The sequence below is a fragment of the Tinamus guttatus genome, unplaced genomic scaffold (genome assembly GCF_059628265.1).
Source record: "Tinamus guttatus ecotype Peru unplaced genomic scaffold, ASM5962826v1 Tinamus_guttatus_pri_ptg000429l, whole genome shotgun sequence".
In the NCBI taxonomy this organism is placed as follows: Eukaryota; Metazoa; Chordata; class Aves; order Tinamiformes; family Tinamidae; genus Tinamus; species Tinamus guttatus.
The window spans coordinates 83,965-95,096 of NW_028288963.1; the positions used below are offsets into that span (position 1 = coordinate 83,965).

At 51.6% G+C, this 11,132-nt stretch overlaps 1 protein-coding gene across 1 annotated transcript; it reads right to left on the minus strand.

Moving 5' to 3' along the window:
* Positions 1 to 1,816: 1,816 nt before the first annotated feature.
* LOC148593203 (olfactory receptor 14A16-like) lies at positions 1,817 to 7,102 on the minus strand. The gene is made up of 2 exons (XM_088531732.1): positions 6,188 to 7,102; positions 1,817 to 1,858 (listed from the first exon to the last, which is right to left on the minus strand). Exons 1-2 carry the CDS (start codon positions 7,100 to 7,102, stop codon positions 1,817 to 1,819), a joined length of 957 nt encoding a protein of 318 aa, XP_088387858.1.
* Between the last annotated feature and the right edge of the window lie 4,030 nt (positions 7,103 to 11,132).

Consider the following 11,132-nt stretch of genomic DNA (forward strand, 5'->3'; position numbering starts at 1 on the left):
TTCAGAGAGAAGGAGCAGCTTTGCTGCACAAAATCTGCAGGATTCGATGGCCTCCCCTTCTATGGCAGGGCTCTTCAATATGCGGAAATCAAGTCTTCTCTGCAAAAGGGTCACCGCAGGAGTCTGTTGATATAGAAATGTGCATATATATAATATATATGATGGTGCACACAGAAACACACAAAGGTGCCTCCTCAGTGTGGGAGCATTCTTAGATAGAACAGAAATCTTTGGCATTTCAATCACTCTCAGGAGAAAAAGACTTTGTCATGGGACCTGCTTCATCACTGAGCCTTGCCCCTCACTGTCATGTACTTGCACCTCACTCACATGAAGGACAACGACACTCACAAGTGAGCCCAGTTCTCCCTGCAGAAACCTCCCAGGAGCAGGGGACTGTCCAGGGGCACCCCCATGTTTCCAGGTGCTAAGGAGCAGCTCAGATAAACCCTGATGCAGCAGCCCAGGAGAAGCTGGTGCTGTCTATGAACTAAGGGATGGCTGAGGGGACATTCAGATGTCCCTGGCAGACTCTTTGGCTGCTCCTTGAATCTCTTAATGAGTCTCAGTCTCTTGTCCAAATCTGACAGTTTTGTTTCCATTTTCCTCTTACCAAGTGGAAGGAAATTCTAAGCACCATCTCAATGCCTGCCTTGCCTTTCCTTTTGCGAAGTGTTCCCTGAAATGTGCTCACAGCTAGACCTGTGAGCAGAGCTGACCCCCGCAGCACCCTCCCAGCAGGAGAAGGAGCCTGTCCTGGTAGAGGATAATCCTCCCAGCCAGAACTTCTCCCCTCAGTCCTGTGGGGAGCTCCCTGGGCAGGCTGAGTGCTGACCTTCACAGGCGACACAGTCACTGCTGCGGGCACACGGCACCTTTGGGTGCAGGGACCCTGCTCTGAAGTGCAGACCTCTCACCCTGTCTGCACAACCCGGCTTCACATCACTGCTGTTTCTGTTGGGGAAGGCAGCAGGATACCCTGCGCTTAGGTGGTATGTTAGAGAATCCCTGCTCTCAAGCAGCTCCTCTTCCTCTGCACTGCAAAAGCCAGAAAAAAGGAGAGAAAAATGCTGCCAGCCATGAGGTGTGATGGGTTCTTATGTCCCCTTCAAGAAGCTCAGTAGCATTGTCCTGTAAGCACAAACTCACTGTTTTAAGAGCTGTGGAGGTCTCCTGTGTGCTCCCGCTCCACACTGCCGTTCCCCTCTCGCTGCCTTCTCTCCTCTGCTGTCCGCAGCAGCAGGCAGTGCCCGCAGCCCTGCTGCTCTTGGCACAGGAGCTGCTCCTGCACTCGGCTGTCTCTGGGCAGTGCTGCCAGGCTGCCACGAGCTGCCTCCGTCCCAGGAGCCTGGCCCCGCTCAGGAGCAGAGGCCCAGCTGAACTCACCAATTTCTCTGTCCCTCGTGCTCCCTCCTCCTGGGAAATGTTCACTGGAATAGACTGAAGTAATTACCTGTCGTCTCTTCCCTTTGAGTGGAGAGCCACTATTTCCAACCTTGCACATTCTTTCATCAGATGTTCACTACCTATGACAGATGGAAATGTGCTACTGTGGAACACCCGATTCTCATCTCTGATCTAGGCAGGACAACTAGTTAGGACATGAAGGGAGCTCCTTGACACATGGTTCAGGGATTGACTCAAATGTGTCAGTCTGGGCATCTCATGCTGGTCTAGAAGCCCCTGGCATGAAGTGGGATTCAGAAAAATCCTGCAAACTCCACCGGCAGGTCAAGTGATTCCCCTTTCAAAACTGAAGTGAGCACAACATAGAGGTCTGCAAGAGAGCTCCGTGTCCAAGCTGCAATTGAAATCACTAGAGATGGAGGATGGGAGTCAGTGGCTCCTGCACAAACACCTGGGGACAGTTGAAAAGGCTGAGGAGGTCCAAGGCATGTGCCAGTACCCACTTTCTCTGATGCAGCAACTTGGAGACCTGCATCATCCTAGAGCATCAGGGTGGGGGCCTCTGAGAATTGCATTGCCCAGCTGAAATGACCCCAGATGCTAAATACAACAGGAGCCCCATTAACTATGAAGATGAGGCATAGAAATATACTTGTATTAAGCAGCATCTCTGGTAATTCAATGCAGATACTTAATTTGATAGCATAGAAAAATGCTGGCAGGGCCTTGTCAGATGCCTGGGGTGGCCACCACAAGCATATGTCTCTAGCAGATACAGAAGGGCAGGAAAACCATGCCCCATTGCAGTGCTTGCTGGGCAAGTGCCCCAGGCTATGCTGAGTTTCCTACCTCTACCCTAATCAATGAATTCCAGCAGTGACTGCAGGGAAAATTGTCCCACCTACATGCAGAACTGTCCCACCTACATGCAGAATGCTGCAAAAAGAGGAGGCACATCACTCCAAGCTCTGTGGTCTGGTCTCTGAACTCTCAAACCCTTCTTGCTCCCCTCCCCTGAATTCCTGCTCACCCTGCTAGATTATACGAACAGGGACTTCTTCAGTAGCACCTTCACTATTCTAGAGATTGCTTCAAGAAATCTGCCATCCTGCCCTGTCCCTCAGGCTAGGCAGGTGTGACAGTCACAAGTGCTCCATGTGCTCACCTACAGCACCTGCACACATACACCCATGGTCCCTATGGCGCTCGCATGGTGCCTGGCTCCCCTTGGGTATCTCCATTCTTGTGCTTATTGGCCAAATAGGCCCAGCAAAGGTGCTACTGGTGCTGTCAACAGGCAGAGACACTTCTGGAACTTCCTCATAACCTGCTAATCTCTCCATGGGCTTTGGAGTCTTCAGCCAGTGTCCTTGGGGTGGCCTTTGCTCTGGCACAGTGATGCACAGAACATGCCTCCAGCAGCAGCATCCCTGCACATCTGGGCATGCACTCATGCAACAAGGGGAAACATGTCCTAAGGATTCATGGTTTAAATCTGCATTTCAGATACCCTAATTCATATTGCTTTATTGTACACTCACACCAGCTTATTACAAGCTGAAAATTGAGAGGACAATGAGCAAAGATTTTTTTTTTTACTTTACTTTTTCTTTTTTAGCAGGATTTGGAGGAGGATCTGGAGCTGAGCCCAGGGCAAGGCAGCAAAGCTGCCAGGTGTGACATTTCATTTGGAAGGAGACTCCTCCCATCTGCCAATATGATGGTCATCAACCAGTTGGCCAAGCTGGTGAGGACAGCCTTAAATTGGGAGTGAGTCAGGGGAGAAGAAGACTCCAGCAAGAGAGAGAAGGTGATGGCTTGAAATGACAGGGAAAGGTGCAGGTGAGAGAGCAGTGGGATGCAGGGAGCTTGGCTTAGGGATGGAAAGAGAGCCAGTCAGTATTGTTGGTATGAGGATTAGTGGGCAGAGCACCAGCTATGGCCTTGTGAAGATCTCTGCTATAGATCTCAAAAAAAGCAATAATGATGAGGTCCCCATGATCTTCACCAAGACATTGGGATGGTGTCTTTCTCCATGGTCTCCACCAAGGCATCATGATGGCATCTCCATAGCCCCACAAAGACATCGTGATAGGGTCTCGGTGGTCTCCACCAGGGCATCGGAATAACGTCCCCATGGAAACCACCAGGGCTTTGTGATGGCAGTGGCATCATGTTCATAAGGCCCCTGTGAGGGCACGGGCCCCATGGTGACCATGCCCTTGTTGGGGACAAACACCCCAGGCTCCCCACTCTGAGGAGAGCAGCTCCATCAGGAGGGAGCAGCTCCCCTTGGTGCCAGTGTCAGGTCCCCACGAGAGGATCCTGAACATGGACAAGGAGCGGCAGGCGAACGCCTGCTCCCAGCACACAGACGGGCTCTCAGGCTTGCAGGAGAGCGGGAGCGAGGTGAGCAGTGGGGCCGAAGGGAGAGGCAGGCAGAGGGGATGGCACCAACATGGAGAGCACAAGGATGGTGTGGAAGGGGAGCCGGGATGAGGGGAGAGTTGAGAGCTCTTCTGGGGAAGGTTCCTTTATTCCTGGCCCTGGGCGTTGATGTAACTCGGGTAGATTTAGTTTGTGCAAAGGTGGCCTTCCAAAACAGAGCATTTCCTTGAAGCTGGTCCCCAACTTTCTGCACCAGTCGAGAGAAGACGACACCTCCGAGTGCGACGTGCTCTGTGCAGAGAGTGAGGGGTGGCAGGGACAGCTGTGGGCAGGGGGCTTTTCTGAGCACAGGGCTCTGAGTGGGACAAGGAAACCTTACAGGTATAGGCCTGATGGTAACAGAAAGGTTTAGAAAACTTGTTTAAAAACAAATCTAGAAAGAAATTAAGAGAAAGAATTAAAGCAAAAAAATTTTTTTGTTATACTTTCCGTCTTTTTTCGTTGTTGTGTATTAGTACACTAGACTTGGGCATGATCATTTGTTCTTGAAAAGGGAAGTGATTTTCAGAAGTGGGTGGGCTGCAGTCCCAGAGTCCTGCACAGCTGGTGCCATTCCAGGTGCCGTGGTCCCCTGTCCCCAGCCTCCCTCTGCCGCTCTGAGGGGCTCTGCTCTCCCGCAGGTCCCTGTGAGAGCTCTCAGGCCCACGCAGGTCACTCAGAGACACTGGGACATCTACAAGTCCCTCTGGGTGCTGGTGCTCGGACACTTGAGCTCTGCCTGCAAAGATGAAGGACTGTTTTGAATGTTTTCCAGCAATGAAAGAGTGGAAATCTTCAGGAACTTGCTGAATCTGCTCTGAAGAACTATTTATCTGCCCTTGCCTTTTAGTGTCCCTTGCTCTCTCCATTGGACTGTAGAGAAAATCTCTGTGATCGCCCCCATATTTTCTATGTCTTGAATACATTAATCATTCCTGCAGCCCTTCTGGGCAGCCCCTCTCCCAGCACAGCACTCACCCCCACTCCAGGCATGTTCTGCCCCTGGAGGTCTCCTGTGCTCCATGGTGGCTCCATAGCCCCTTCCAGCAGGATGGGCATCTGTCCCAGCTCTGTAATGAGTGGGACTGTCCTCAGCAGATCCCTCCTGAGCACTCACCCTCTCCAGGGGCCTGGGCACCAACAAGCAGCAGCTGAATCCAGTCCTCTTTCCGTAACACGGGAACATGGCTGCACAGCCCTCTGGTGTATCAGCCAAGCCTCCCGCATTTGTATCATCACAAAATTTGCTGGGAGTGCACTCTGTTCCTTCTTCCAGCTTACTGATGGAGAAGTTGAATAGGATTGGACCCAATACTACTCCCTGGGGGACACAGCTGGCTCCAGACCCCCAGTAGACTCTGTGCAAATGTCTGGGCAGAAGTAGGAAAACCTGAGAGTACCTGGGGTCTTTTCCTAGCAACTATTAAAGAAAGGCAGAGTTTCCTCATAGCTCCTGCCCATGCAGATGTGCTAGAAATCCCAGGCATGTATCATGGCCTTGCAGGCCTACTTCAGTGTCACTGAATCAAGTGTCTGAAATGAATTACAGTCACAGTTTACATTGTCAACATCTCCATGTGTCTCAGCTTCCTAGTGAGTGTGGCTGTAACACTAGTGAGCATCTAGTGCTATTTCAGATGGCCAAGGAAGATGCCCACCGGGCCCTGACCAGGCATTCTAGAAAGATGTGAGTATCACATTTGCTCTATCAGAGCAATAGACACTAGCCCGTGCCTGGGACAACCCTATCTGTTCAGATGTCACCTGGTGTCACCAGGCAATTGCCTCTCACCCAGTTGACTTTCCTTCAATTCACTCATGTTTAGTTTTGTGTGTTAGAGTTTTGCATGGAACCATGGAAACCTGTGGTGACGCTTGGTTGCCATTTCTGTCATATTAGAGAGATTTGAGATCACACTCTAACCATAGGCATGAGAGCTGAGATCTCCTAAACAACACTGGAGCCCTGGTCTAAGCCCACCTGCCCTTGTCCTGCCGTGACTCTGTACCCCAGAGGTCCCTTGGTGTCAGTGCTGGAAAAGACGCTGCAGAGGGAAACTCTCCTCCCTGCACTGGGCACATCCAAGGGAGCTCAAAGAAGCGGCTCAGAGAATCCCCCCTCTCTGCTAGTGAAGGAGGAAGCCTGGCTTCCTGCTTTATCATGGTCTATGTTTAAGTGCTAAATGAGAGATTCCTGTGCAGACGTGACAAAAACTAGGTATCTTTATTTTATTATTTATTATTTTAAGATGGATGTAAAAGAGAGAATTAAAAAAGGAAATGGATAAAATACAGCCTTGATGCCAGATATCCTGGTGAGTGAATGAAACAGTTGTTACCACGGACCTTTTACCCACTGGATGAGTTTCTTCAGTGCCTCCTTGAGCTCCTTGTTCCTCATGCTGTAGATGAGGGGATTCAGGGCTGGAGGCACCACAGAGTACAGAATGGACACAACCATATCTAGAAGTGGAGAGGAGATGGAGGGGGGCTTCAGGTAGGCAAACAGACCAGTGCTGAGAAACAAGGACACCACGGCCAGGTGTGGGAGGCACATGGAAAAGGCTTTGTGCCGGGCCTGCTCATAGGGGATCCTCAGCACAGCTCTGAAGATCTGCATATAGGACACCACAATGAAAGTGAAACATGCAAAGAATAAACAAATACTAAACACAAAAAGCCCAACTTCCCTGAGGTAGGAGGGTGAGCAGGAGAGCTTGAGGATCTCGGGGATCTCACAGAAGAACTGCTCCACCACATTGCCTTGGCAGAGTGGCAGGGAAAATGTGTTCCCAGTGTGCAGGACAGCATTGAGAAAACCACTGGCCCAGGCAGCTGCTGCCATTTTGACACAGGCTCTGCTGCCCAGGAGGGTCCCGTAGTGCAGGGGTCTGCAGATGGCCACATAGCGATCATAGGCCATGACTGTGAGGAGATAATACTCTGCTGAGATAAAGAAGACAAAGAAAAATATCTGGGTAGCACAACCCAAGTAGGAAATGTCCCTGCTGTCCCAGAGGGAATTGGACATGGATTTGGGGACGGTGGTAGAAATGGATCCAAGGTCGAGGAGGGAGAGGTTGAGGAGGAAGAAGTACATGGGGGTGTGGAGGCGGTGGTCGCAGGCTACGGCTGTGATGATGAGGCCGTTGGCCAGGAGGGCAGCCAGGTAGATGACCAGGAAGAGTGAGAAGTGCAAGAGCTGCAGCTCCCGTGTTTCTGAGAATGGCAGGAGCAGGAACTCGTTGAGGGAACTGCTGTTGGACATCTGTTCTATTGGGCTCAGGAAAACTGTAGGGAAGAAAAAGCAATAATAGCTTAGAAGAATTTTCTCTGAAATAAACTTTCCATTTTTCATAGAAATGCTTCTCGACCCCGTCCCAGCTCTCAGTAATTTCTTCTTCTCACTGTCACGTTCAGTCAGCTCCTCAGTCTCTGCTCCAGCTGAGTGTTCTGGGTGGAGCCGCAGCCCGAGTTACTCTACGTCAATGTGTATAAAGGACTGGTTTTTGATATCTCTCCTTTTCGGAGTTGATGTCACAGGACATCCACCTTTAAGATAAAGGATCTTTTAATATTCCCACATACACTTCCAAGGAGTTTGGGGTGCAGCAGGGGGTTTTAGCATTTTGTTTTAGAATTACTTATTTTGGAAATTTTTAGATTCTGTCACCATATCTGGTCAGGTTCTTTGTATGTCTTTATTGACATGCAAATAAAGACAGATGTCTCTATTTCTGAAAATGTGAATGTTAAGCAGACTGGAGATGGAATGGGGTCTCTACTGCTTAGGGAACAGTGTGGAGTGCTGTTGAGCCCATCTGCCTTGTTCCTGCAGAAAAAACCTGGACTCTGTTGGGATCATAGAAGGCTGGTTTCAAAGCACTCATTTAACTTTGCTCTCCCTCTAAGTTCAAGGTGGATACGTGATGGAGAGAACAGAACACGGCTCCTGACATGGCAAAGACTCTGTGCACTGAATCCTGCCCTGGAGGGCACCTCACAACCCCAGCAGGACAACAGAGACGGTCACGTGTCCTGACAGTCACAGGGTCTCCTAAAGGGAGAGCCAACCCCTTTGCAGCCCCTCCAATGATGCTGCCCAGCACCCTGGGCACATTGCCCCTCTTCAGACACCTCCATGGCAGGACCTCAGGGTGAGTATCTGAATTTGTAGCTGAAGCCCCAGCTGACTGCCAGGACAAGAGCAGAAAGGAGAGGCAGGGAAACGAGGAGAAACACTGTGACTGCTGCCAAGGGAGGACAGAGAGACAGAGCAGCACCGTCCCCAGGTTGCACCTCCCAGACAGAGTGGACTCCCAGGGCAGTGGTTCTCAGACCCTGTGCCTTGCAATGGGAAATGGGCACATGGCAGGAGAGAGGCAGCTCTGCTGTTCTGGAAATCTGACTGCAGAGGAGGTCAGAAATGCCCTGGAGCCCTTCCCCTTGGGAGCAGAGTGAGACTAAGCACGATGAGAATGAGGAGAGCTGCGAAGGGGATATTGCTGCTGCCCACAGGTGAAAAGGCAGTTGAAGGAATATTCTGGGGTCCTCACAGACCTATTGATCCTTCAGAGCAGCACTGCAGAACTCTCCTTCAGGCATCTAAACCTAAAATGTCCCATTCATTTGCTGCCTTGTCAAGGATACAAAACAAAATCCTAGCCTCTGGATATTCCCTTCCCTTTCATAGAAGCTTCCCAAGAGTGTCCTCTTGAAAAGCCCCTTCCAGATATGTTGTGTGGGTGAGGCTGAGCTGTGAGCAGCCCTGACCCCACACAGCAGCCTCTCAGCAGGAGAATGACCCTGCCCGGGGGGGATCTCTCCTCCCACCCAGAGCTTCTCCCTGCAGCGCCCTGGCAGGCTGAGTGCTGATCCTCACAGAATCACTGCCCCGGGCACACAGCACCCTGGGGCGCATGGACACTGCTCTGAAGAACAGTGCTCTGAAGAACCTGTGTGCCCACATTGCCCTCACTGTCTTGCACCAGCTCCAGAAGAAGCAGCCGTGATGCCCTGACCTTGTGATGTTGGGACAGGGAATTTCTGTTCTGAAGCATCTCCTCGTATGCAAAGTAGAAGCAGGGAGAACAATCCTCAAAAAAAAAAAAAAAAGTCATCAGTTGGAGGGATGCTGCAGGCCCCTTCAGAAATCCCAGTAGCATTACCCTGCAGCCAGCGACTTACCGTGTCACAGATTGCTCCCACCATGAGCTCTCCTCTGTCCTCCCACTCCACGCTGCCTTTCACCTCTCTGTCCTCTCTCTTCTCCTGTCCGCAGCAGCAGGCAGTGCCCGCAGCCCTGCTGCTCTTGGCACAGGAGCTGCTCCTGCACTCGGCTGTCTCTGGGCAGTGCTGACAGGCTGCCACGAGCTGCAGCCCAGCTCAATTCATGAATTACTCTGTCCCTTGGGATTCCTCCCTCTGGGATATGTTCCCTCAAGTAGAGTAACCTGTTTTCCTTCTCTAAAGAGTACAGGGATACAGATTCCAACATTGTGGTTTATTTCATCAGATAATGATTGTCTACCAAAGTTAGAAATGTCCCACGGGAAGTCCTGATTCACATCTCTTAACTAAACAGGACACCCAGACAAGGATAAGAAGGGAGCTTGTTGATACATGGTGCATATATGATTCAGATGATTTATTCAGATGGCTTACTGGGGCTCCACATGTCTGTTCAGAAGAGCCAGGTTTGGGGAAAGATTCAGCTAACTCATGAACTCCACAAATACATGGCAGGTGGGATTCTCCTTTACCAGGCTAAGCATGCACATGGTCTGCTTGCAAGCTCCTGGCCTAAAGGTCCTAATGGAATCACTGGAGATAGAGCTTCAGTGGGAGTCCAGGTCAGGAATTTCTTTGATCATCTCTAACGACCCTGGATGCCTTCTATCCAATAGAGCACCACTCACAATAAAGCTGAGAGAGAGGCTGATCCCTACAGCTCAAAAAGCTGATCTATTCCAGGGGAGACCATTTATAGAATCACAGAATGGTTGAGGTTGGAAGGAGCTTTGGGGATGATCTAGTTCAAACCCCTTGATCAAGCAGTGTCACCTACAGCACGATGCACAGGATCCTGTCCAGGCAGGTCTGGAATATGTCCACAGAAGGAGTCTGCATAACCTTTCTGGGCAACACATGCCCGTGCTCTGTCACCTTCACAGTCAAGATGCTTTTCCTCAAATTCAGGCAGAACTTCCTGTGCTTCAATTTGTGTCTGTTGCCTCTTTTGCCATCACTAGTCACCACTAAAAAGAGTCTGGGCCATCTTCTTCTGCTCTTGGCATCCTCCCTTCAAGTATTTGCACACCCCGATAAGATTCCCCCTCAGCCTTCTCTTCTCCAGGCTAAAACAGGCTCAGTTCTCTCACCTTTTCCTCATAGGAGAGATGCTCCAGCTCCCTGATCAACTTTAGACATAGATAGACATATACTGGGCTCTCTCCAGTAGCTTCATGTCCCTCTTGTACTGGGGAGCCCAGCACTGGACACAGGACTCAAGGGGTGGCCTCCCCAGGACTTAGCAGAGAGGCAGGATGACCTCCCTTGTCCTCCTGGCAACAGTCTTGTTGGCTACTAGCCTGTAGGCTACTACAGCCCAGAAGACCTCTGGCCTTCTTGGCAGCAAGGGGACATTGCTGGCTCATAAGCAAGCTTCAAGGGGGCTTGAGTGAGAGAAGGCACCTTTGGTTGCAAGGGATGTTTGGAGATCATCTAGTCAGATGATGGTCAAGTCAGTGTTTGTAAGCACCTGGGAGGCCAGCAGTGGGCACATGGCACTGCTGCTGCTTGGGAGGGGGGTCACATTGTCTGTGCTCCTGACTGGACAGCACCAGGCATTAGCAGGTCCATCCATGTCTGTGAGGGTGACCGTGAGCTCTGCTCTTTGCTGAGTCCCGGGCAGGCCAGCAGGAGGCGCCTGGCTGGGCAGTTCCTTGGGAGGTCCCTGCTGGCAGAGCAGCTGCGAGGCCAGCGCTGGCCCATGGCTGGGGACGGGCTCTGAGGCCGCTCCTGTCCCAGCAGCAGCGCGGCCGGCAGCGGGGTCTGGTGCAGACACGCGGGGAGGTCCCTTGTGTGCGCGGAGCTGCCGGGGCAGCAGCAGGCGCTGCCTGTGAGGCCAGGGGTGTCTCAGCAGCGGGCAGGGACACGGAGGCCATTGCGGGGACGCTGCCGGGAGGCCCCTGCTCTCTGCAGGGCTGGCTCTGTGCTGACGCGTGGGCGTCGGCTGGTGACGTCACTGCTGCCGCAGCCCCTGATAGGCCAGGCCGCGCAGCTGGTTGTGACGTCAG